The sequence below is a fragment of the Leucopleurus acutus genome (genome assembly GCF_964270905.1).
Source record: "Leucopleurus acutus genome assembly, chromosome: 3".
NCBI classification, from domain to species: domain Eukaryota; kingdom Metazoa; phylum Chordata; class Mammalia; order Artiodactyla; family Delphinidae; genus Leucopleurus; species Leucopleurus acutus.
The window spans coordinates 13,318,580-13,343,895 of NC_139145.1; the positions used below are offsets into that span (position 1 = coordinate 13,318,580).

The 25,316-nt window shown below is 51.1% G+C and overlaps 1 protein-coding gene across 1 annotated transcript; it reads right to left on the reverse strand.

Annotated features, from left to right (window-relative positions):
- Positions 1-20,978: 20,978 nt before the first annotated feature.
- Positions 20,979-24,143, reverse strand: KLF2 (KLF transcription factor 2). The gene is made up of 3 exons (XM_082835176.1): positions 23,991-24,143; positions 22,989-23,805; positions 20,979-22,438 (listed from the first exon to the last, which is right to left on the reverse strand). Exons 1-3 carry the CDS (start codon positions 24,063-24,065, stop codon positions 22,263-22,265), a joined length of 1,068 nt encoding a protein of 355 aa, XP_082691302.1. The 5' UTR covers positions 24,066-24,143; the 3' UTR covers positions 20,979-22,262.
- Positions 24,144-25,316: the final 1,173 nt, after the last annotated feature.

Below are 25,316 nucleotides of genomic sequence, written 5' to 3' on the forward strand. Positions count from 1 at the left end.
ACCCCGGTGATGTATGCATTCATTGTATAAAATTTAAGTTTGAATGATTAATATAAAATATTTTAATACAAAACACTAGAATTCTTTTTTTTCCTCTCTCTTTTCCACTTAAACGTTGTTTTCCTTGCATTAACGTTCACACGTGATGTCACATGAGGCAGACCAGGCAGAGGTGGAAGACCAGGTCGAACGTTCCCGGTTAAATCCTAAGTGTTTGAGCAGAGAAAGCCAGTTTTGGAAGTTTTCAAGGGTCACCCTGTCCCTCGGGATGCAGCGTGCTTCTGAAATGGTGGGCTGTGACCTCACTGCGACTGGGGCAGGTGGCCCTTTGTCCCAGCAGTGCAGTTTGAAACGAGATTCCTGCATACAGTTCACTGGGGCCTCGTCTGGTCTGCACGAGGGGTGGGGCCGGCAGGGTGGTCTCCACAGAGTCAGCACGCGGGGAGAGCTTTCCACCGGGATGCAGCTGAATTCCCCTAGAACCTTCCAGAAGCTTGGACTTAACTGTTGGGACGACCTCAGGAGTTGATGAGGATATTGCAGATTTGCCCCCTGCTTTGCTTCTCACGTCCCCAGGGAGACGAGACAGCCCCGGCCAACTTACCTTGGGTAAAGATGATCAAAACTTGTGAGTCTGAGTGGCCTGAACCTCTGACCTTAAAACCATGCAGGAAGGGGGTGAGACACCATTGCCGGGACTTAATTATTTATATTTTATTTATTTACTTTTGGTTGCGTTGGGTCTTCTTTGCTGCACGCAGGCTTTCTATAGTTGCGGCCAGCGGGGGCTACTCTGCATTGCGGTGCCCGGGCCTTTCATTGCAGGGGCTTCTCTTGTTGCAGAGCACGGGCTCTAGGCACACGGGCTTCAGTAGTTGTGGCGCATGGGCTCAGTAGTTGTGGCTCGGGGGCTCTAGAGCGCAGGCTCAGTAGTTGTGGTGCACGGGCTTAGTTGCTCCATGGCATGTGGGATCTTCCCGGACCAGGGCTTGAACCCGTGTCCCCTGCACTGGGCATATTCTGAAGCACTGTGCCACCAGGGAAGTCCCCAGTTGCCAGGACTTAAAAGAGGCCCAGAATGTTCCACATCAGAAGGAGCCTTTACTGGAAACGGCAGGGCACGCACAGGCCCTGTTTCTAGGTATCTGTGGCTCTGATACCTAGAAACCCTTCTCTTGAAAAATTCCTTTTCAATGTGTGTTCTGGGTCTCTGGGTCCCAGTCTTACCTTCTCCCCTTCCTTCCCCAGCTAGGGCAGGGCTGTTGACAGCCCCCTACCTACCCCAAATGCTTTATCCCAGCCAGGGAATCATTCTGACAGAGGCACTTACTTGCTTGTTTTTGCATTTTAATAAACTTAATTTTTTTAGACCAGTTTTAGATGTGCAGAGAAATCACAAAGATAATACGAAGAGTTCCCATAAACCCTTCACGATTTCCTCTCTTTTTAACATCTTACCTCAGGCTGGTACATTTGTTATTGAAGGAACCCCATATTGAGATATGATTATTAACTAAAGTCCACACCTGATTCATATCTCCTCAGTTTTTTCCCTAATACCCTTTTTCTGTCCCAGGATCTCACATGGCATTTGGTGGTCGTGTCTCCTTAGGTGCCTCTGGACTGAGTTTCTCAGACTTTCCTTGGTTTCGATGACCTTGACAGTTTTGAGGAGTGGTCAGCTGTCTTGTATGTTGTCCCCCGTTGAGATCTGTCCATGTTTTTCTCATGGTTAGCCTGGGGTGACGGGTTTGGGGAGGACCTCAGGGGTGAAACGCCCTTCTCATCACATCGTATGGAGTCCATGTCATCAATAGGATTCATCACCATTGATGTTGACCTGCATTACCTGAGGATAGATTGCTTTCGAAAGACAGTTTTTCAGACCCAGGTATGTAGTTTCACAGTCTTGCATCAGACCGATACTCTGTGAGATTGAAAGTAAACCATAAACTGGTGTTTACGACAGATTTAGGGGAATGTAGAGATCGACCAGGACAACCCAAGCCCTTGGTAGTCTTTCTGAGGTCCTGGAGTGGGTGGGCTTCCTCGGTGCCCGTGGAAGGGCCTTGCCTCTCTGCCGTGACGTGGGTCTGGGACCTGGTGCCTGGTGCCGAGGCCTGTGGGCTTCCTAGCCTCTGACGTGCCCCTAATCCTCTCTGGAAGAGCTAGCGGCTCCGGGAACGTGGCTGGAGGTGATCCCTAAGGCTTTTTCTTCCCGCAGTGGAACCATCAGAATAAATCCGAAAGCCCCATGCTGCGTACCCCTACAATTATATCCCTTTGGGGAAGGCACTGACCACGTCACCTCTCTCCGAGGTGGTCACAGGTCCCCATTTGAGCATGTGACCCACACTCTATATTTGGTGAAAACCTCCCAGTTTTCAGAGCATTCAACTTCTGTTATTTTGTTCTACCTCAGAACAACCTTGTAGGTGAGGAGGGTGTGGTGTTAGCCCATTTTCCTGATGGGAAAACTGAGGCTCACTGTCTGCAGTCATTTGCCCAGAGCCCCAAAGCCAGCCAGTGGCTGTAGCTCAGCGTTTTGCTGATCTTTAAAAGATGTATTTCTTGTTGCCAGCTGCTTCCTTACATAGCCATTGTACCTAGAAAAGGTACAGAAATTGTCTCTTTGTGTCTTAGAAATGGAAGACCATGCATTGAATTAAGAGCTCTCATCCAAGGGGATGAGATGGGCTTTCGGGCATCTGTGAACCCCTGAATGCACATTTGTGAATCTTTCTTTTTCTGGGGGGGCAGAGGGTATCCATGACTTTTTTATCTGATTTTTAGAGCATCCCAGAACCCCCCCTCAAAAAAAGTTACCAGGCAGTTTTATCAATTTTGTTTATCTTCTCAAAGAACCAGCTTTTAGTTTCATTGATCTTTGCTATTGTTTTCTTCATCTATGCATTTCTGCTCTGATCTTTATGATTTCCTTCTACTAACTTTAGGTTTTGTTTGTTCTTCTTTCTCTAGTTGCTTTAGGTGTAAGGTTAGGTTGTTTATTTGAGAGTTTTCTTGTTGCTGGAGGTGAGATTGTATTGCTATAAAATTCCGTCTTAGAACTGCTTTTGCTGTGTCCTGTAAGTTTTGTATCGCCATGTTTTCGTTTTCATTTGTCTCCGGGTATTTTTTTATTTCCTCTTTGATTTCTTCAGCGTTCCATTGGTTGTTTAGTAGCATATTGTTTAACCGCCATGTGCTTGTGTTTTTTACAGTTTTTTTTTCCTGTAATTGATTTCTAATCTCATAGTGTTGTGGTTGGAAAAGATGCTTGATATGATTTCAATTTTCTTAAATTTACCAAGGCTTGATTTGTGGTCCAAGATGTGATCTATCCTGGCGAATGTTACTTGTGCACTTGAGAAGAAAGTGTATTCAGCTGCTTTCGGATGGAATGTCCTATAGATATCAATTAAATCCATCCAGTCTAATGTGTCATTTAAGGCTGTGTTTCCTTATTAATTTTCTGTTTGGATGATCTGTCTATTGGTGTAAGTGGGGTGTTAAAGTCCCCCCCGCAGACAGTTTTAAATCCTGTTTCCTTTTCCCCAGACACACACACACACACACACACACACACACACACACCCCTGCTGTGTAAATAACCAGCCTCAAATCCACCAATCCATTTACACTCCCATGGGTTCTCTCAGCCTCTTCCTTGGCAGAGAACATTCACACCCTTTCCTGAAAAACAGAGTATCGAGTTTGAAAAAATGTATCGTGAAAAATCTCCAAGCATAATAGCAGCAAGAAGAGTACAATAAACCCCCAAATACCCATCACCCGGCGTCACTGTCCTCCGAATTTTGCCACCTTCGCTTCACCCATCCATCCCCTTCTTCCTTTCCTTCTCTCCGCGAACGTGCTTTAAAGCAATTCAGTGATGATGTCACTTCACCCTTCCACGGTCAAGTGCACATGGCCAAGACATGTGAGACCTTCTCACATACTGCCAGGCTATTATCACACCTAACAAAATTAAGAGTAACACCCTCCCTCCACCAATCTCATCTTTCAGACGAGTGGCAACCTGTGATTTTGCAGCGTCATTGATTTACTGCCTGGGTGCTTGAAAGTCTCTGTCCCCTTAGGACGGCTCCCACCTGTGGCAGCTGGTTCCCAACCCCCTTCACGGTCCAGCGACCCAGCTCTGGCTGCAGTTGGACCAGAACCCAAAGGTCCCGGATACCTGGTCTGAGCAGCATTTTGCAAAAGGATGATTGATTTTCTGCAAACTTGCTCCAAGTAAATGAAATCACATCTTCAAAGCCAATTTCATTTAAAAGGACATTCTAGTTCTGGAACAGTGGTGGAGAGCTATTTTTAAAACAGGAAGCGCCTGAGCAACAAAGAACCTGCCTCTTGAAATAATGGAGTAAATATTTCTGCCCCCTTATCAGATCTGGTGCCTTTGAAACATGGTCCTTTTTTTTTTTTTCCCAAAATTTTCCCCAGTAAAGGTTACCAGGGGCTGTACAAATTGTATCATGAGCTTTTGTTGGAAAAACATAGAGGGAAATGGAAATGTGATCCTTATCACGAGCATATTCCAAAGAAATTACGTGATGTGGGCTTGCATGGTTGGAGTTGTGTTTATGCGTAGTGGGTCTTTAAATATCTTGCTTTGATTTGCTTTCTGGTGGCCGTGCTGTGTGGTCTCTGCTTCGTGACCTTGGGCCCCTTACCTCAGTTTCCTCATTTGGCTCAGGAGGTTGGACTAGATGACTGATGAAGACCTTTCTAGCTCTAGAATACTTAATATGATTGTTCAAATCTCTAGAAACACATATTTTAGGATCTCAGGTAACATAAAAGAAGGAAATGGAATAGATGTCAGTTTCATCTTTATTGAAAATATTTTGTCCACATGTAGACAACCATAGTGTATTATAATCATCAAACTTGCTAAGAGACTAGTAAGTTCTAATAAGTTATTCCCACCACTCAAAAGAAATAATTATCTAATGTGATAGAGGTGCTAATTGCTACTATGGCGATCATATTAAAATATAGAAATGTATCAAATCAACGTGTTATACACCTTAAATTTACCCAATGTTAAATGTCAAATATATTTCAAAATTTTTTCTAAATAAAAATATTTTCCATGCATAAAATTTGTAAACATATCCCAACAAAGGTGTCATTAAAAATAAATAGGTAAGTAACTGACTGAAATAAAATATTTGCAATGCCTATATCTGACAAAGGATTTGTATTCAGAATATATAAACCACTCCTACAAACAACTCATATAAAGAAGGGCCAAAGACTTAAAAAGACATTTCACAAAGGAAGATGTGCGTAGGGCAAATAAGCTTAAGTGCTCACCGATAATAGTGACTTAGGAAATGCAGACTAAAGCCACATGATATACTATATAGGTGGTTACAATTTAAAAGATTGACAGCATTAAATATTGATGAGAATCTAAAACAACCAGGAATTTCATACACTGCTGGTGGGAGTGTAAAAAAAATTTTGTTTTAATGTTTTGCCCACTCTTGATAACCATTTGATAGGTAAGGGAGAAATATTAATTTAAGTAGTACTAGTTGAATATGATATAGTATAATCTCATATAATGTAATATATAAATATAAATCAATAGTATAATTATATCAATATCAATTATATAATTGTATGTATCTTATAAACTTTAAAAAAACTAGTATAAGAAACACTAGTTTAATACGTGAACAATTCTGTGAACTTCCAGTGGCTTTTCTATGCTAACCTTCAACCAAGGGGAGAGAGAGCCCTTTCCAAGGACTAGAAGCCTAAGGACTTTTGAGATAGTGGTCTGCTACGAATATTGTTTCTTCGTACTAAAGACAAAGGGCAGAGTTTCCACTCCAAGAGCCAAAAAAAGACCCAAGACAAGATGCAGCCATTGTTTTACCGCAAACATACTTTTTAAAGGAAGTAGGGATCCCGGTTCTAAGAGAACAAAGTGGTTAGGCCAGAACTCCGATTTCTTTCCGGTTCTAGATCCTGGGATAAGAACCGTATGGCTTCTCTTCCCCTGAGGGAGACCACAGAGGACACAAAGTTACGAAGAGGCCATGGGTGTGTTGGAAGGGGCACAGACTTGGAGTCAGGCAGACTCGGTGTAAACCCAGCTCCTCTCTTAGTAGTGGGGTGAGCTTGGGGTGCTGATTTCACCTCTGGTGTCATTTTTCCTCATCTGTAAAGTGGAGATGATAATATCTATCTCTCAGGGCTCTTGTGAGAACCCACAGCAGAGTTCCCAGAACATTCTATAATCAGAACAGTAGTAGTTGTTGTTTTGTTTTTGATTTTTTTTTATTACTGTGGTTTTAAAAAAACCATATAACACACAATTTACCATCTCAACCACTTTTAAGTGTACAGTTCAGTAATGTTAAGTACATTCCCATTGTTGTGCAACAGCTCTCTAGAACTTTTTCATCTTGCAGAACTGAAACTCTGTACCTATGGAACGACACCTCCCCGATTCTCCCTCCCCCCAGCCAGTAGTAGCGGGTTTTGTTATTACTGAGTCAGATGGTTATTATTAAATCTATGGCTGCTGTGATAGTGATTGCTTTGCACTTTGAGAGCAGGACATACATATCCTAGTTCTACTACCCAGGAGCATGCGGAGAGGTAACTCTGTCTGTACTAAATTAGCTACTACATTATTCCTTCTTATGATGGGAGTCTCGTTCTAAAGGAGATAGTGTTGGGTTGAGGAAGACATGAGGCCCAGCCCTGCCATTAACTTTCTGTATGATTCTGAGGTCTTACGAGAGAAGGGGGCTCAAGTGTACTGAGTGCCTTGTACAGACCAAGTCCATTACCAGCCACCATTCAGGAAAATGGCGGTCTTGTCTGAAACCAAGATGTTACTTTTAATCCAGAGGCTTAGCCAGGGGACTTTCCACGCAAGGGGGACCAGATGCCATGGCCCTTCTGTGGCACTACAGGACTGTATCATGAGCTTGTCGCCACTTCAACAGTGGCTATTTTTATAGCTGATGATGAGACTTACTGGAAATGGCTTGGCATTCTTGCGTAGAAAGCTCCCGCACTTACATCTGAGGAGTTGGAATGCATGAGTCCTGGTATGAGCCCTGGACCAAGACATTCCCACAGAGCAGATCACTTCCAGCCCAGGAGAAATTCCAGGGATGCTCAGCCTTCCTGAGGACCCGTTCTCTTAGGACACCTGTTTGACGCCACAGAGCCATCATCCTCTCTCCGGTATCATGGTCCTCTGACCCTCAAGGCTTACTCCAGGCTTACCTCACCTCTCGTACCTGGCCCTCCCGGGAAAGAAATACATCTGCCCGAGAGAGGAAGAGAATTCCACCGTTTTCCATTCCCCATTCCACTTTCTTGAGTTGTACGCTCTTCCCAGGTGCACCCCCCCTGCCCCCAAGCATTGACTGGGCCAAGGAAGATGGTTCATTTGATGGAGGAAGTGATGGGAACCTGATTTTCAGCTGGGGGTGTGGGCCTTCTTTCAGACATAGAATGCATCACCCATAGCAGTGCTCTCTCTGTCCCCCAGGCCTATGTGCCAGCTCCGGAGAAGACCCTGCGGGTGGCATTTTTGGATATCTTGTCTTTAGGGCCTTTGACACATTTCCAGAAATTCTTTTCCTCTATTTTTGACAGCATCTCTCACATCCACACCAACCCTTTCGAACCCTGTTTTCGCACACGCTGTCTTGCTGACACTGCACCCCGATCCCTAGGGCAGTGCCACATGTATTCCTTGAACTAAAATTCTTCTTTGGAAGCATGGCTGAGCAAACAAGCAGGCATTTTCCATCAGTCATGGGCTGGGTCACCTCCCCACAAAACAGACTAAGAGTCTCCATGGGCTTGTGCACTTTCTTGTGGGCTTCAGGGACCCGGGACAGACGGGAGATTTTGCAAGGCACCTATAAGGATTGAAGTCAGGCAGTGAGACTCAGGAAGCTACCCTCATCTGACTTTCACCGAGGGCCTATGGTGGCTGTGAAACTGGATCTAGAAAATTCCTCCTGCTTGCAGTTGGTTAAATGACAGCAGCGCCCATTCTTACCAAATCACCTCCCTCCAATTACCTGAGAGGCTCCAGTTACTCCGTTCAAGTCCCGAGGCCTGGGCACTCTTTCCTACTGTTTGTCGTTTGTAACTTTCTCCTAGGAGCCTTGGAGAACCATACAAAGTCGATTTGCTGTATTTCTTCAAGAACCTGATGCACGCAAATGCATTTGTGTTTCCAGAAACAGGAGATGCTGCCAGCAGCGAATTCTACTTTGCATCTGATTTAATTCAGCACACTTTTTACTGTCACTTATATTGTTCTAGACCAGGGGACAGCAAACTTTCTGTAAGGGGCCGGGTAGTAAATATTTTGGCTTTTAAGGCCATACAGTGTCTGTTGCAATGACTCAAGCCTGCCATTATAGTACAGAAGCAGCCATTGAGTAGTTGTCAATGAATGCGTGTGGCTGTGTACCGATAAAGCTTTATTACAAAAGCAGATTTACAAAAGCAGCTGGAGGGCCATATTCAGCCCTCAAGCCATAGTTTGCCACGGCCAGATATAGGGCCTGAGCTGGGTACTGGAAAGGCAGTGGTGAGCCAGACAGTTTCTCTGCCCCCACGGAGCTCCAGCTGAATTAATTTTTTCATTAGGGCTGAACAGTTTCTGATTCCTGTGTAATTTGATTTTTAGCTCTCTCTGGGGTGCAGGTGGCATTACTTGGAAGAATAAAAATTAAATGCTACATTGTTTGCAACATTGTTAAACCAGAAGTCCCCTCCCAGTTTTCCCATAGAACCAATATATCTAAAGGAAATTATGTGAAATTCACAGAAGGAATGGCTCCTTCTGTGAATCTAATGATAGTGTCAAGGTCATTCCATTTCTTCCATCCCTCATTCTCTATATTCGGGGCCCTCTTTCCTATCTTGGCTCAAGGCTGGCAAATGCTCAGGCTGTAAGGAATTTTTTTTTTTTAACCATAAAATGGGAAATCCATCGTTTTCCTGAAAATCACTCATGTATGCAGTTATACACAGTGCTAGCACTCTATATAGTATAACGTAATGAAAATGGAAAAGAAGGTTTGAACGTTCACCCTTGCTGTGTGTCCGTTGTTAGTATAATGAGTGAATGTTACCGTCAGCCAAGCAGATGTGAAATTACTGTTTGGGAGTCCAAGAGGCTGCAGGTTCGTTTTTTGTTGTTACTCTGATTTTCCTACTTAATTGCTTATTTATTAAACTGTTGTAGAATACACATAACTTAAAATTCACCATCCCAGCCATTTTTAAGAATACAGTTCAGTGGCATTAAGTACGTTCACATTATTGTACAACCATCACCACCATTCATCTCCAGAACGTTTTCATCTTCCCCAACTGAAACTGTCCCCATGAAACACTAACTTCCCATCCCCCTCCCCCAACCCCTGGCACCCCACCCTTCTACTTTCTGGAGGTGACCGCTCTGGACCTCACATAAATGGAATCATGCGGTATTTGTCCTTTTGTGACGGGCTTATTTCACTTAGCATAATGTCCTCAGGTTTCATCCATGTCGTAGTATATGTCAGAATGTCCTTCCTTTTTAAGGCTGAATAATATTCCATCGTATAGATGTATGTACATTGGGCACGTCGTATGCACCTTGTGTGTATGTATATACGATGTTTTGTTATCTGTGCATCCCTTGATCAATTTTATTTTACTTTTACATTCACAAAAAGAATTTCGTTAAAAATAGCAAAGTTTTGCCATTGAAACCTCTATTCCCAATTGCTTCTTTAGAAATCGTTTTGCTTTTATTGAGGTGAAATTCACGTAACATAAAATTAACCATTTAAAGTATATAATTCAGTGGCATTTAATACATTCACGATGTTGTGCAACCACCACCTCTGGTTCCAGAACATTTCCATCACCCCAAAAAGAGACCCATCCCCAGGAGCAATCACTCCCCACTTCCCTCCCCCAGCCCCTGACAACCACTGATCTTGCTTTCTGTCCCTATGGATTTGCCTGTTCTAGACATTTCATGTAAATGAAATCACACACCACATGGCCTTTCATGTTTGGCTTCTCTCCCTCAGTCTGTTGTTTTCAGGGTTCATCGACGTTTGGAGCGTGTGTTGTCAGCGCTTCCTTCCGTTTTATGGCTGAGTAATATTCCATTGTGTGGATGGGCCACATTTCGTTAGTTTATTCATTCTTTGATGGATACTCGGGTTCTTCCTACTTTTTGGCTGTCGTGAATAAGTGCTGGCAATGAACACCCCAATTATTTCTTAAACCAACATGCCAACAACGGCAACAACGATAATAAAAATAATTGCCACAACGTTTCTTCCAGGCAAAAATCTTGCAGGGGCCCCTCCCACTCAAAGAGGCACCCCTGAGACGCCCGCTTACACTGCAGAAAGGTCCAGGACGAGGTCACCTGCACTGACGCTCTCCCTGTGCCTTTCCATAGGGTGCCTGAGTCTCCCTGTGCAGAAGTCGGCTCAGTTGCCAGTGACATCAGGACTGTCCCAAGACATGGCAGTCCCCCCACCTCCAGTCCCACCTCCCAGAGGCCAGCAGGAGTAAGCGGAATGAGTGGGCATGTTCCTTTGGAGTTCTACTGTCTCTCTTTCTTTTTTTGGTCACACCACGAGGCATGCAGGATCTTATTAGTTCCCCGACCAGGGATCGAACTCAGGACCTCGGCAGTGAAAGCACGGAGTCCTAACCACTGGACCACCAGGGAACTCCCTGTCTCTCTCTTAATAACGGCCACCATTCCTTCATTGAGCACCTACTGTGTGCCAGGCATAGGGCAGGCCCCATCCATCAGACAGCAGCTACCAAGACAGCTGCTAAGGACCCCTTTTGACAGGGGAGGAAATGGGGGCCTGGGAGTCACAGGTTGACAGTGGTGAACTCAGGAGCACAGCTCAGACCTGTCCAGTGTCCCCAGCCCCTGCCTTGTGACCGGGGCTGCCCCTCCAAGTCATCGGGAGCGCAGATCCTGGCAGGCAGGGCAAAGCCGGCCATGGGCTCCTGCAGTGAACCGCACTGAGGCAGGCAGAGAGTTGGTGGGAACCAGCCGTGCTTAATGGAACAGTCGCCAACTTCTGAGATGAGAAACCCTTCCTTCGACAAACCTCCGTGTGACTCAAAATGAACCGATGAGCCCCCGGCAAGCTGGCCTAAGTCACCCCAGGCCTTGTTGAGGAAATGAGACATCAGGATGTGTTTGAGGTTTGGGGTTCAACGGAAACACACCAGGAATGTGGAGAATTCTGCTTCTGAGGGCTGGGATTGGCACCTCTGGGCATATTTTAAAGCCAAGTGAAAAATGGGGCTGGCTGGACTCCTGATTCCTGGTTTTTCTCCTTGCTTTGAAATATCATAGAACCCAGAGGCCACAGACAGGGGGTTTGGCCAAGGAGTGTGTCTTTCGGTCTTGGGACAGTCCCCAAAAGGCCAACGCGGGGTCAGGGTTGAAATCAGGGGTGATGGAGGCGGAGGGCAATCAGGATGTCCTGGAGAAGGCAGGATGGCAGCCTCTCGAACAGCGAACAGCATCTGGCATTCGGCGGGTGCAGAACTATTTCCTGAATGACGGTGACAGTTTAGAGCCGCCTGTCTCAAAGTGTGGCTGACCCAGCCCCCGGGGCGCTGCACACATGGCAACTTCTGGGCACTGCCCAAGACCCACCAGATAAGATTCAATCCCCCATGGAGGATGGAGGGGAGGAAACGGCAGAGACTGAGCTCCCACAGTACGTGTGTCGGAGGGAATTTGACTCTGATTTACTTTTCTGACCAGCCCAGGGGGAAGCTCTGGCTCCCAGAGATTGGGCAGTTGCCGGGGGCCGCAGCCAAGAGGCAAACCCCAGAGCTGGGGTGACCCGGGCTGTCGGACTCCAAGTCCTGTCTACACTGCATGCTGCACACTCCCCCGCATTAGCGTCGGCACCGACTCCTGGAGTTGGTCAGAAATCCTGCTACCCCAGGAGAGCCTGAATTTGGGGTCTGGTTGCGTATGAGGACCCCGGGAACAGAGCCACTACATCTGCTCGTGGTGCTGACTCCTTCTCAGCCAGGCCCCCCCGGTCATGCGGCACCCCTCACTCCTGGCTGCTCAGGCCCCATCGGATGGGGGTGCCAGATACCCATGCAGGTGCCCCCGCCCCAGAGGTCGGGCCCACATGGTGGGGAGAAGAGGTTTTGCTGGGGGAGTCAGGGCAGTCTTCCCAGAGGAGGTGACGCTTGAGCTAAGCCTTGAAGGATGGACTGTCCCTCCATGGATACGTAGGAAGGGCTTTTTGGCATAAGGAACAGCCTCTGCAAAGATGTGGGGTTGGGGAGGAGCAAGAGTGAGTCGGATCGGGGCGGGGAGGGGGGCTCAGAGATTAGGGTGAAAGGTGGAGAGTGATGTGGGAGAAGCAGAGGCTCAGAGGAGAGAGACGGCTGACCATTAAGGACCAGAATGCAGAGTGAAGGAGTCTCCAGCGTGTTCTAAACAAGCAAGGGAGGAGGCTGTCTGGACGGCTGGGGCAGGCTCTCAGAAGCAGCCCCCCAGCGCACCCCACTGGAGCCACGAGGTGAGCTGCCCTTGGCGGTTCGGGGGTCACCCGCGCACATCAGGGCAGGCTCCCATTCTGGAGGCCACGACCCCATGGGAACCACAAGAAATCCCCAAGGGACACCCGGAGACCTCACGGACCCGCCCTCCCCCCCAAGATCTGCAGATGAATCCTGGGTGCACGCAGGCCCCCAAGCAAAGCCAGATCTGCGCCCCACCTCCCCCCAGCCTCAGAGCTCCCCCCAGCCTCGGCCCTGGAACGAATCTCCTGCCTCCGGGATTTGCTGGTTCGATCTTGGAGCAGGTAATTCTGTACTATTATTACTTAATGTCCACGTATTTCCGGGTTTGCCAGCTTTCTCTCTGTTTGGGGTTTCTAATTTCATTCCATTGTTGTCGAAGAACATACTTGGTATTATCTCAAGCCGCTTCAATTTGTTGAGGTTGGTTGGTGGCCCATCCTGGGGAATGTTCATGTGTATTTTGCTGCTGTTGGGTGGAGTGTTCTAGATGTGTCTGTTCAGTCTAGTTGGTTTCCAGACTCCCTCTGTTAAAAAAAAAAAAAAAATTGGTGGAGGGGAGGGAAAAATAGAAAGGCTTGTCAATAGAATGTTCTGTTCATGTTGTTCTAGGTTAAAATGGAGCAGGTCCTGGCAAGCAGGTGCCATTGGCAGGCACTCAGCCAGCGTGTCCACTCCCGTGGCTCAAGGTGGACAAGGGACCAGGAGGCCTGGCTGGCCTGTCCCCACTGTACGGCCTCTGCTGCTTTGGAGTGAGGGTGGATGACGTCAGCCCAGCTCAGGCCCTGGCCCAGTGGAGGGTCTCTTGATCTGGCCTCCAGGGGTCTGTGTTCCCTCCCGAGAAGGCTGTCCCGGGTAGTCCAGGCCTGGTGGGGCCGGGTGCTGGCTGCAAGCAGAGCAGCCTGTAGGCTGAGCGGGCGGACGGGCGTGCCGGGTGTGAGTGGCACCTCGACCGCAGGCCTGTCCAGCTCCTGGGGAGCCTCTGCCTCTCTGCACAGCCCATGCTGCTGCAAAACCCCGATTTCCGGGCGACCCCGAAGCTATGCTGCTGGCAGCGCTCCCTCCCCTTTTCTGTTGCCCCCATTTCACAGAGGAGGAAACCGAGGCCCAGAGAGTGGCTGGTTGGAGCTAGCAGTGGCGAGCTGGTGCAGAAGGGACATCCAAACACTGAGAGATTTGCAGATGCTCGGCCTGAGCCTGCAGCTCCTGGGTGAGCTGTTCAGAAAAGAAAAACACTTCCGACTTTCTGAGAGGCAGCGCATAAAGCTTTCAAAAGAAAACAAGGGATCCAGCAATTCTACTTCTGGGTCGATCCCCGAAAGCAGGGTCTCAGAAACATGTCTGCATACCCGTGTTCATGGCAGCTTTACCCACAACAGCCAAAAGGTGGAAGCAGCCCAAGTACCCATCAAGGGATGAATAAACAAACAAATGTGGGTTATCCACGCAATGGAATATTATTCAGCCTTAAAAAGGAAGGAAGTTCTGACATTTAACAGTGTAGATAAACCTTGAGGACATTATGCTGAGTGCAATAAACCAGTCACAAAAGGACAAATACTGCAGGTCTCCACTTACATGAGGTCCCTAAGGTAGTCAGATTCGTAGAGACAGAAGGTAGAGTGGTGGGTGCCAGGGCCTGGGGGAAGGGGCTGGGCAGTGAGTGTTCAATGGGGCCAGAGTTTCAGTTTGAGAAGATGAACAAGTTCTGGAGATGGATGGTGGTGATGGCTGCCCAACAGTGTGAGTGTACTTGAGGCCACGGAACTGTAGGTACACTTGATACTGGGTAAAATGGTTAATTTTAGGTTATGTGTATTTTACGGCCATGACAAAAGAAAGAAAACAAGAGATGGAAGGGAAGAGAATAGGGAAATGGAGGAGACACAGCCTAGAGAAAGTACTCAGGCCTGGAGCAGGGTCTTGGCGGGGTACCTGTCCCCATCCTCCCAGGGCTGTGTCCCGCCTAGAACAGTGAGGTTGTCTCCCTTGGTTGGTCCCAGCCAGGGCCTGGCCTCCGCCCCCAGGGAACCCCAAGTCAGAACCAGCCTCCAGGTTCTGGGGTGAAAAATGCTTAAGGAACCCAGAGAAGGGTAGAGAAGGGTAGAGAAGGGTAGAGAAGGGTAGAGAAGGGTGTGGGACCTCAGAGGAGAAAAGGGTGCCTTCGCAGGCATGGGTCGTGGTGGAAGAACCGTGTTATAGGGCTTGAGAGAGCGCAAAGCTGATGGTCACCCCTGTGCCCTCCTGTGCTCTCCTGAAAGCCCCATATGTGGAGTCTCCCTCCACTCCACTCCCTCCCAGGTGGGCCAATCCATGAGCCCCAACATTGGAGGCAGGATAGATAGGGGTCCCATGAGGCTGAATCAGCTGTGCTCTCCCAGGAGGCCCAGCCAAGGCCCTGGGATTTGTGGAGGAGAGGGGTGAGGCGGGTGTGGGGCACAGAGCCTTCTGAGACAGGACGGCCACAGGGTCTCAGCCGTGGGGAGTCTGGGTAAGGATTTGGGAGACAGAACTCCAGGGAGCTCTGGCTTTTCCTGCTGTGTGACCTCGGGCAGTTTCCTCCCCTTTTCTGAGCCTCCCCATGCACTGCTCACCTCCCTGGCACATTGAAGAGTTCATCTGCACCCCCGCACGCCCCGCCCACCGCCGAGTTCCACCTGCTTGGGTAACGTTTGCCAACGTGCAGTCAGGCCTGGAGGCGCCCATTCATCTGAAAGAAGTGGCTGAGTGTGGTCCAGCGGGAGGAGGACATTGAGTCCTCCATCCCAGGGAGGGGGTAAGGTCAGCTGGGTGGATGGTCAGGGCCTTGAAGGACAAGGAGCAGCTGGCCAGCATTTCTGGCTGAGTGAACAGCAAGTGCAAAGGCCCTGAGGCAGGTCTGGAGGGCATGTCTTTTTATTCCCAGAGCCACAAATGGCCATAAATGTAACCCTGCTCCACCCTTACGCTCCTCCAAAAAAAAAAGAATTAAAACCGGTGGAGGATGGGGTGTTGAGATTTGCCTCCTCTCTCAGCCTCCCTCATGAACCAGAGTGAACCTGGCCTTCTGCGAGTGCACAACTAAGGGAAAACCCCTACCTTCAGAGTGGGAGTCCTAGCATCGGTGTATGACTCTGGGAAACACCTCTGGGCCTCAGTTTCCTCTTCTACGAGAGGAGAGATGACGCCTCTGAGGGGTTTTCCCAGGCACGGCTTAAGAAGCAAAGGTGATGGGAATTGAGATTCCAGGGACAGCTTCTTTCACCCCCTGTGGGGTGAGGGCCAGCAGGGCCCCGGCCCCTTGTCTGGTGGCCTCCTGCCTTTCACCTGAGGATCTGGTTTCTGGCTTTGAGGCTGCAGAGATTCTCCCAGTGCAGCTTGGCTTGGCTGCTACTAGTAGCTATGGGAAGAATGCAGGGAACAGCATCTCAGGTCTAGGGAACAGCAGGTCCAAAGGCCCTGAGGCAGCACTGAAGGGGAGCATGTCTGCTGGACAGTAAGGAGAACAGTGTGGCTGAGTGCACACAGAGGCATGAAGGAGAGGTGGGCAGGAGGAGGTGGGGCTCCCCAGACCACAATGAAATCTTTGGATTTATTCTAGAATGATAGTGACCTGCTATAGGATACCATCTGATTTTGTTGGGAAGACAAAATTGTCCCCAGTATGTGGTCCATGTAGAGGAGCCATTGCCCTGGGTGTTTTCAGGTGGAGAAACAGAGGGTCAGAGAGACCCAGGGACTGTCTACTGCAGAGACATTCAGATGGAGAAAAACTTTCATTTTAGGAAGACTCAGGTTCAAAGCTCAGCTCCATTATGTGGACAATGGCCTCGTCTCCCCAGGCCTCCATTTTCCTACCTGTAAAATGGGCACAAATGCCTGGAAAACACTCATCACAGGGTCTGACTCATAGAAATCTCTCTCCCTACCTCATGCCTACGGAGACTCCCAAGGCTTTTTAAAAAAAAATCATCATAAGATGTACATAACATAAAATTTACCATTTTAACCATTTTTAAGTATTCGATTCAGTGCTATTAATTTTATTCACACTGTTATGCAACCATGCTCACTAACTATGTCCAAAACTTTTTCATCACCTCACACAGAAATCCTGTCCCCATTAAGCATTAACTCCCTGGTCCTCTCCCCCAACCCCTGGCACCCACCCTTCTACTTTCTGTCTCTGTGGATTTAGCTGCTCTAGGACCTCACATATTATTCAGGATAATGTTTTTGAGGTTCATCTACCTGGTAGCTGTGTTCGTGCTTCTTTCCCGTTTATGGTTTAGTAATATTCTGTTCCATGGATGTGTCACCTTTTGTCTATCCATTCATCAGTTGATGGCCATGTGTGTTGTTTCCCCCTTTTGGTGGCTGGGAATCCCGCTGCTGTGAACACTGATGTACAAGCATCTGTCTGAGTCCTTGTTTTTAATTCTTTGGGGTCTACACCTAGGAGTGGGAGCTTTTGGGGGGAACTTCTTCCTTCCGGCCTCCTTTTGTTTCTTATTACAACATCTCAGGGAACTCCATTCACCTAGCCAGGCTGTCCCCCGACACCTGTGTTTCCTGACCCCATTTCTCCCTGCCCAAGATTTTCCCGGAAAGTGAGTTTTCCGGGATATTCAGACAGAAGCCTCGAAGGAACTCACTGGGGCTTCCAGGAACCCCCAGACTGTGTGCGTGGAAGAAAACAAGGCGAGCTTGATGCAGTTTAGCATGTAGATGTTTCCAGGCGTGGGTAGGAGCTGTGACGTCAAGATTGGACCAAGCTGAGTTGGAGCCCTCACTCCACCACCTATACCCACACCGGGCAAGGGGCTAGCCTTCCTCTCTCCACACCAGCTTTCTGCATTTGGAAAATGGGGGTGGCTATTCCACTCCCCCAAACCCCCCAGCTTGGTGGGAAGGTTGAAAGAGAGAATTTGTATTAAGTGCCCGGGATGAAAGCACCTGCCCCAGCCTGAAGCTCAGCTCAAGTTCATGCTGGGTTAGTCATTCAACAAACTTTTGTTGACAGTGGCTGTGGTTGAAGAGGCAAGGCTGAGTCACTTCTGAGTCACTCCTGCTTCCGCAGGACTCAGATCAGTGCTGAGGAATTGGGAGCATTTGCTGAATGAATGAGTGGAGGAGAGAGAGGTTGAGAGAGAGAGAGAGAGAGAGAGAGAATGAGACAGAGGTGGAGAGAAGGGAAGGGAGAGAGATTCAGAGAAAGATTATCTATCATCTATCCATCCTATCTATCCATCCATCCATCCACCTTTCTATCTATCTATCTATCTATCTATCTATCTATCTATCTATCATCTATCTATCCATCCATCTGTCGGTCCGTCCATCTATCTAGAGACACAGACAGATGGTGGGTAGCAAGACTTGAAATTCACACACACCAACCTCACAGGGGAGACTCACCCTGCAGTCCACACCCCAGTGCTGGGCACTCATCTCCCGTCTGTCATTCCATCCCCGCAGCACCACCCTCACCTCCCAGCCGAGGAAACAGGCCCGCAAGGCAGAGCTGAGGGCTTCCATGGGAAAGAATGGTTTTGCCTAAGCAGTGGTACTCACTGTGGGCAATTCTGCACCCTCCCCCTCCAGGGGACACTTGGAGACATTTTTGTTGTCACAACTGCAGGACTGCAGGGCTGGGGGTGCTACTGGCATCTCCTGGGTCGAGACCAGAAATGCTGCTGAACACCCTACAATGTGCAGGACAGTCCCCCAGAGTAAAGAAGGATGTGGCCTCAGATGTCAGCAGTGTCGAGATTGAGAAACCCTGTATGAATTATTTGGAAAAAAATTTATGTAGCTTCGTAGCTCACACTGCACACCAGAAAAAATTCCCGATGGGTTAGATGGTATAAACCAGGCTGATCCCTCAGTGTTTGTGTTACCTCTTCTCTCCCTCCCACTCAGTTTCTGTATTTAAATACGTGCAGCATCCTAGCACCTCAGGTCAGATAGTTAACAGATGCAAAGTGTCTCACATGTCCACAGAACTCCCTAACCCAGTGGTTCTCAAACTGGAGTGAACCTGCTTTCAGGGGACACTGGCAGTGTCTGGAGATATTTTTGGTTGTCACAACTCGGGGGCGTAGGTGCTGCTGGTATCGAGTGGGTGGAGGCCAGGGATGCTGCTAACGTCCTACAGTGCACGGGGCAGCATCTACCACCGAGGATGATCCAGCCCCGATGTTGATGATCATGGGGTTGAGAAACCCCTGTGCTTGTCACACACCAGCTCAGCGTGGGTCCAGGCTATCAGAGACACCTGGTGCTGGTGCCTTTGAGAGCCATTCAATTCTGGCTTGCTGCCTTGAAACCCCCCAGGGTGTGGCTAAGCCTGGGTGCTAGCTCAGCTTTGCTGAAGGGGTAGGTGCTGAGTCAGGCATGTGCTGGGACTCACCTGACCCTCTGAAGGCTCTCCCTCCCCCCACTTCACACCACATCATTCTAGGATGTCTGGGGCTCCCTGACATACAAGAAACTCCTAGTAGAAAAACAGCTCCTGTATCTTTCCCCCATCACTGGAGTCACTCTTGGGAGAGCATTTTGGCAATGCCCAAAGTCCTCCAAAACTGTCATCCTTTCCAACCCTGGGGGACAATCTGAAATGTGGCCCAGTGTGTACATACAGATGCCCAGCGCTTGTTTGCATAAGCAACTTCTGGCACGTCCAAATGTTATATTATGCAGCCATTTAAAATAATAAAAACATATTGTGGAGGAAAATATATGGAAAAATGGTTATAACTTTTCCTGGAAAAAAAAAGAGGATACAGTGAGAGTCACAGCCATGCAAAAACAATTCAACCACTGACCAGAAACCCCTTCCTCCAAAAAACTTTGACGAAAATTGGGTTGTAGAATGCAGGGCAAAAAATTTTTTTTCTGCTTTGATATTTTATATTTTCTCAAGTGGACACCAGGAAGGAATAGTGTTCTGTGTCCTGTCACAGGGATGGGGACAGGGCCCAGCAGTGAGGTATTTTTTTTTTTTTTTCGGTATGCGGGCCTCTCACTGCTGTGGCCTCTCCCGTTGCGGAGCACAGGCTCCGGACGCTCAGGCTCAGCGGCCATGGCTCACGGGCCCAGCCGCTCCGCGGTATGTGGGATCTTCCCGGACCGGGGTCCCCTGCATCGGCAGGCAGACTCTCAACCACTGCGCCACCAGGGAAGCCCAGCAGTGAGGTTTTATTCATACTTTTCTCTGGGTGGCATCTGTCATGGAAACTTGCTTCCTGGGATGGTGCCCCCTCCTTGCTAGTAAAAGGGATGAATGATGATGATCTTTTAGGAACTCGAGCAGGTGTTTCAGCCGCGGCACTAACGGCACTGAGACCGAATGGTTCTCTGTGGAGGGGGCTACCTTGTGCCTTCTATGATGTTTCTGCAGTATCCCTGGCTCCCGCCCACTAGATGCTAGCAGCATCCCCCTGTTGTGAAAACCCCAAATATCTCAAGACTGGGTTGCAACTGGCTGAGAACCACCCATCCAGAAGCTGTTTGACGGAAGTCAACATTTGGGTTTCAGAAAGGGGCAGAGAAAACGATGAGGGACTGTTTCTGCATTAATCAGTGCAAGCCAGCTCTTTGCCGGCCCCGTGTCTTGCTGAAACGTGTCTTGCTGAAACGCACTGCTGCGTAGGAGCCTGACACTTTCTATTGTATCAGTTGGAGGCACTCAGGAAACAGAAACTCAGCAGCTTCAGTCCCCTTACAAGTGGCCTCTCATTGGATTCAGAGGCCTCTGGGAGGTGTTTTTGAGCAAGCCAGAAACATGGCTTTACCCGTGCGTTTAAAAACTCAACGAGAAAGACTGGAGGACCGTACCAAAAAATTATTTAAAATCTCTTGCGAGTCTTCTACTCCTACTGCCTCTGAAACCAGCTCTGAGCAAAGAGGGGCGTTTCCACGGATTGAGGGGGCCAGTGCTCTGCTCTGGAATCGTTTTTTGCAAAAGCTGCAGAGAGAGGGTACAGAGGCTCACACACACGCACACTCACACACCCCATCGCCAGCGGAAGTGGGCCCAGGCTCTTTACTCGAGAAAGATGCATCAGATTGTCATCTCCCATTTCTGCTTTTTGTGGATTACCAAACGCTCTCAGCTGTTTCCAGGGCTGCCGTCAGGGGTAGGGGGTGGGGAGGAAGGATGAAGAGAGGGAGGAAGGGAGGAAATCCCAGCCTCTGTCGCAATAGGGCAAGAGTGTTTTAAAACAGGCGCTGCTTACAAGCTATTTTCACTTTCTGGAAAGAACTTATGCAATTGTTAGTGGCCATGGTTACCCACCCAGGGCCCCCAGAAGGGGGAAGAGGAGGGGGAACCCGCCAGGGAGAAGCACCTCCTCGCCTGATTGAGGTATTCAGGGTGCTGTACAGGGGTCCTCCCTTGCTCACAAGGTACATTTCTGGAGTGGCCGCCTCCAGCCAGCAAGGCTGGGGCTCTGATGTGACTCCTTCACACAAGGGCAGCTGCAGGGGAGGGTCTTATAACCCTCCACCACCAGCAACAGGTGGGTTGTTGCAGAAATCCCTCTAGTGGGATTCAGGGACCCCTGGGAGGCAGCCAGACCAGGCTGGCACCCTGACACCACTGTTCCATAGCTACCTCTCTGGGCCTCTGCTCAACTGGAAAAGCGTACTCACCATCCATGACCCTCAAACGTGGATTTCATTTTTTTCTAACAGGATGGGGAACTCGTCTTAAAAAAAAAAAAAAAAATTCTGCTAAAAGGCAAGACTCGTGAAAGGCAAAACAGGTCAGAAACTCAGCATTTTGCCCCTTCTGAAGGAAAAAAAAAAAAAAAAAGTCTGCACACTACAGAAGTTTGGCTAAAACCTCAGAAGCTTCCAAAAGGAGGTAAGGCTTTTTTCAGCCCAGGGGAGGCCACGTCAGTGGGACCAGCAGTTTCTCCAGCTCTGGGGAAAAAGAGGCAATTTATGGCTCAGGGAACAACCTTAAAATAACTCTCCCTCAGTCCTAAAAGGCAGTGTTTAAATTTATAGAAAAACCCACAGGTTCCTGGCAGCTGGGGGCTGCAGCTGGCAACCCCGGATGCTGGCCAGCGCAGGACCCACTTCACCCTGCCTCTGCCAGGCTGCCCTCCATCAAAGCTGCCCGTTCCCCCCAGCCCCTCCCAAGTGTCCCAAGCCCCCAGCTTCCAAGCAGCCAGACCAGTGCTGTGATTTTTTTCAAAAGATGCAAAATTTTTTTTTTAATTAAAAAACAGCAAAATCTTATAAAAATGAACCAGGCAGTCAAAATGCCCACCTGTCTTCCTATTTACAGTAATACAATATCTGTCACAGTCATTATGTACAATATTATAAAAAACGTTGCACAGTACAAATTAAGGCTGTATTTTTCACGAGGCATCAAGCCTCGATCCTCTAGTGTAGACCCGGCAGGGGGGAAGACGACACTTAATTATTGCACCATTTTGAAAACAAAACTCGTCAAGGAGGATTGTGGTCTTCTCCCACCGGGCCTTCAGTCTCTGATGGGGGCCGGGCGTCGCCGTCGTCGTCGTGGGGGGAGCCCCCTCGGTGGCCACGCTGTGCCCGGCCCGGTCCTCTGGGCCCAATAAATACCAGTCACAGTTTGGAAGGGGGCCGTGCCCGGCGCGTGGGACCCGCCACGGCCGCGCGCGGGTGGGCGGGGGGCGTCCAGGCTACATGTGCCGCTTCATGTGCAGAGCCAGGTGGTCCGAGCGTGAGAAGGCACGGTCGCACAGGTGGCACTGGAAGGGCCGGTGGCCCGTGTGCTTGCGGTAGTGGCGCGTGAGTTCGTCGGATCGCGCAAACTTCCAGCCGCAGCCGTCCCAGTTGCAGTGATAGGGCTTTTCGCCTGCAGGGAGGGGGCGAGAGCCGGCCTTAGTTTCCCTCCCGCCTGTGGCTCTGATACTCACAGACACTCACCCTGATTAGTGGCTACTCGGGCGCGCACAACCTACCCCTAACCAGCTCTCTGAAGGGCGCCCCGCTATGTTTTGAACCTCTAGGGATCCTAGGCACGTTATCTCCCATTCCCGGGTCTCCTGATCCTCACTCCCCAGGGGTCCTAAGCGCGCACAGTCCGCTCTGCAGTGTCTTTCAGCCACGCCCCCGGGGGGCTCCTAAGCTTGCACCTTCCCCCCACCCCGACAGTCTGAGACATAGCATCCCCCTAGGTTTCGTAAGTGTGCATGCCTGCCCAAAGTACCGAGCCACATTCCCAGGAGGGTCCTAAGCGCGCGCCCCGTCCCCAGGGTCCGGAGCCACGCCCCCAGCCAAGCCCCAGGGGGCTAAGACCTTGCCCCCTCCCCAACCTCTGGGCCACGCCCTCTGGGGGGGGCTCCTAAGCACGCCCTTCCTCCAGCTCCCCCCGCATTGGTCCCCAGCCCGTGCTCGCTGCCCACCTGTATGCGTGCGCAGGTGCGCCTTGAGGTGGGAGCTCTTGGTATAGGTCTTGCCGCAGCCCGCGTAACTGCAGGTGTGCGTGGCGGTGCGTTTGCGCGGCCAGGACCGCCGGCCGCGCTTGGGCTTGGCCTCCAGCAGCTCCAGCGGAGACGCGGGCGGCGTGAGGAGACCTCGGGCGGCTGGCGGCGCCAAGCCCAGAGCTGCGGCGGCGGCGGCCGCGTCGTCGAAGAGGCCGAAGGCCGCGGGCGCGGGCGGCGCGTAATGCAGGCCGGTCCCGGGCGCGCCGAAGCCGGGGCCACCGAAGGGAGGCGGGAAGGGAGCGCGCGCGCCGGGCGCGGGGAGGCGCGCGGGGCCGTCTGGGCTGAGCGGTGGCGTGTCGGGCGGTGGCGGGGGGCGGCCCCCGGGGCCTCGCATGCACGCAGCTGCCGGGCCCGGGGCACCCTCGCGCTTGAGGCCCCGAGGTCCGCGGGCCAGGCCCGGCGCGCAGCCGTAGCCGCCGCCGCCGTCTGCCTCGGGGGGTTCGGCTTTCACCAGGCGGCCCGGCGGCGCCAGCAGGAAGCGACCGTGCAGCGCTGGCCCCGGCGGCACGTCCAGCTCGGGCCGCAGTAGCTCGGACACCAAACCGCCCGCGGGGGCGCCGTAGGGAGGAGGGGCGCCGGGCTCAGTGTAGTAGAACGCAGGCGGCGGGGGCGGCGGCGGCGGCTCCGGGGCGGACTCAGCGCCCAGGCCGTCCAGCCCCATGGACAGGATGAAGTCCAGCACGCTGTTGAGGTCGTCGTCCGTGCCGCCTGCCTCGGGCTCTGCGCGCGGCCAGCGCTGCGGGTGACAGAGCGATAGGCGCGGGCGTGAGCGCGCGGTGGGGCCGGGGATCGCTGCCCGCTGCCTGCGTTCTACTACCCTAAGCCCGCTGTCCCTGCCGCCTGCGTTCTACTACCCCGCAGCCCACGTTCTACTACCCTGAGCCAGCCGCCCCCGCCGCCCGCGGTCCCTGCCGCCCTCACCTCCTGCAGGCCGCGCTCCCGGCACGGGCTGGCGAAAGTGGAGAAGGACGGTAGGATGGGCTCGCTCAGCGCCATGGCTGGGACCCGGGGCTGACGCGGATTCGGGACACCGGTGAGTGGCTGCCCGGAGCCGGGCTGGTCGGGACGCGGGCGGGTGGGGACGACTCTGCGGGCAGCGGCCGGGCCCGCCCAAGCCTTATAGGCGCGGCGCGCGCGGGGGCCGGGCCAAGGCGGCGGCGGCGGAAACGCGTCCCGGATGGGGACGAGCTCCGGGCGCAGCCTAAATTTAGCCGCGGTATATAAGCCGGCGGGCGGCGGCGGCAGTGGCCACTGAGGCCGCCAGGGCCCTGAGCGGCCGGCTCGGCCCATCGTGCGCAGCTAGGCGGCGCCCCCGGCCCGGGCCCGCCCCCGCCTGTCTCCCCGGCGACGGCGTCAACACACGCTCCACAACAGCAGCGTGACGCTCAGGGATCCCCGGGGCACCCCGTGGGCTCCCGCCTGCGGGAGCACAGGGAGGACCTGGAGCGGGGGCGGCATCCGGGGCCTGCAGGGATCCCTGATGGATGGGGAGATGGGCCCCCGCAGCCACAGAGGGGTCCACAGAATCCTAGGTGGATGAGGTTAACTGGGTCCCGCGAGCTCAGAGTGGCTTTCCGCGGACTCAGCTCCTCATTTAATGCGAACCCACCAAGCCTGATCCACTGTTATGCCCACCACTCTGTCAAAAACCTTGCATGATGACAGCAAGAAATGTTAAGTCTTTGAGACGCTCTCCCTCAAGGAAGCCCTTCAGGGCGGGGAAACTGAGGCTCAGGAGGTGCTGGGAGACGCTTGAGGTCCTACAGCTGCCAGCAGGCCTGGTGCCTTTACTGACTCACGTAAGTGAGGAGACTCATGACAACGAATCTAACAACACAGACCCAGCACCAGAGGGGCCACAAGGAACAAGCCATCCCTGTGAGCATGTAAACACCCGCCCCACCCCACACCACCACCAGATGCCCCACACCAGGCATGGGGCCTGCCAGGAACGGACTGTTACTCCTGCTGTTACTGTGTGCTGGCCTTGTGTGGGCACTGGGAACACGTTTGCCAACAGGCAGACAAATCCCCTTACCCTTGGGGCTTTCACTGTAGTGGGGGATGGGGGCGGAGAAGTGAAATAAACAACTATATTGGGGAAGGCAGGGGAGGGAGATGGGTAGTGAGTGTGTGTGAGAGGGGAGAAAGAGGATGGTGGAATTTTGAACCCATCTCCCAGGAGGAGATGTGTGAATCAAGACCTGGGGAAAAGGGGAGCCAAGTGGGTATCAGAGGGAGAGCATC

Excerpts from the sequence above, each read along its gene's own strand:
- KLF2 (XM_082835176.1), bottom strand. The coding sequence starts at position 24,065 with ATGGCGCTGAGCGAGCCCATCCTACCGTCCTTCTCCACTTTCGCCAGC. Across the intron at positions 23,806-23,990 it reads GGGAGCGCGGCCTGCAGGAG|CGCTGGCCGCGCGCAGAGCC; the intron begins GTGAGGGCGGCA and ends TGTCACCCGCAG. Across the intron at positions 22,439-22,988 it reads GCACCTGCGCACGCATACAG|GCGAAAAGCCCTATCACTGC; the intron begins GTGGGCAGCGAG and ends CCCTCCCTGCAG.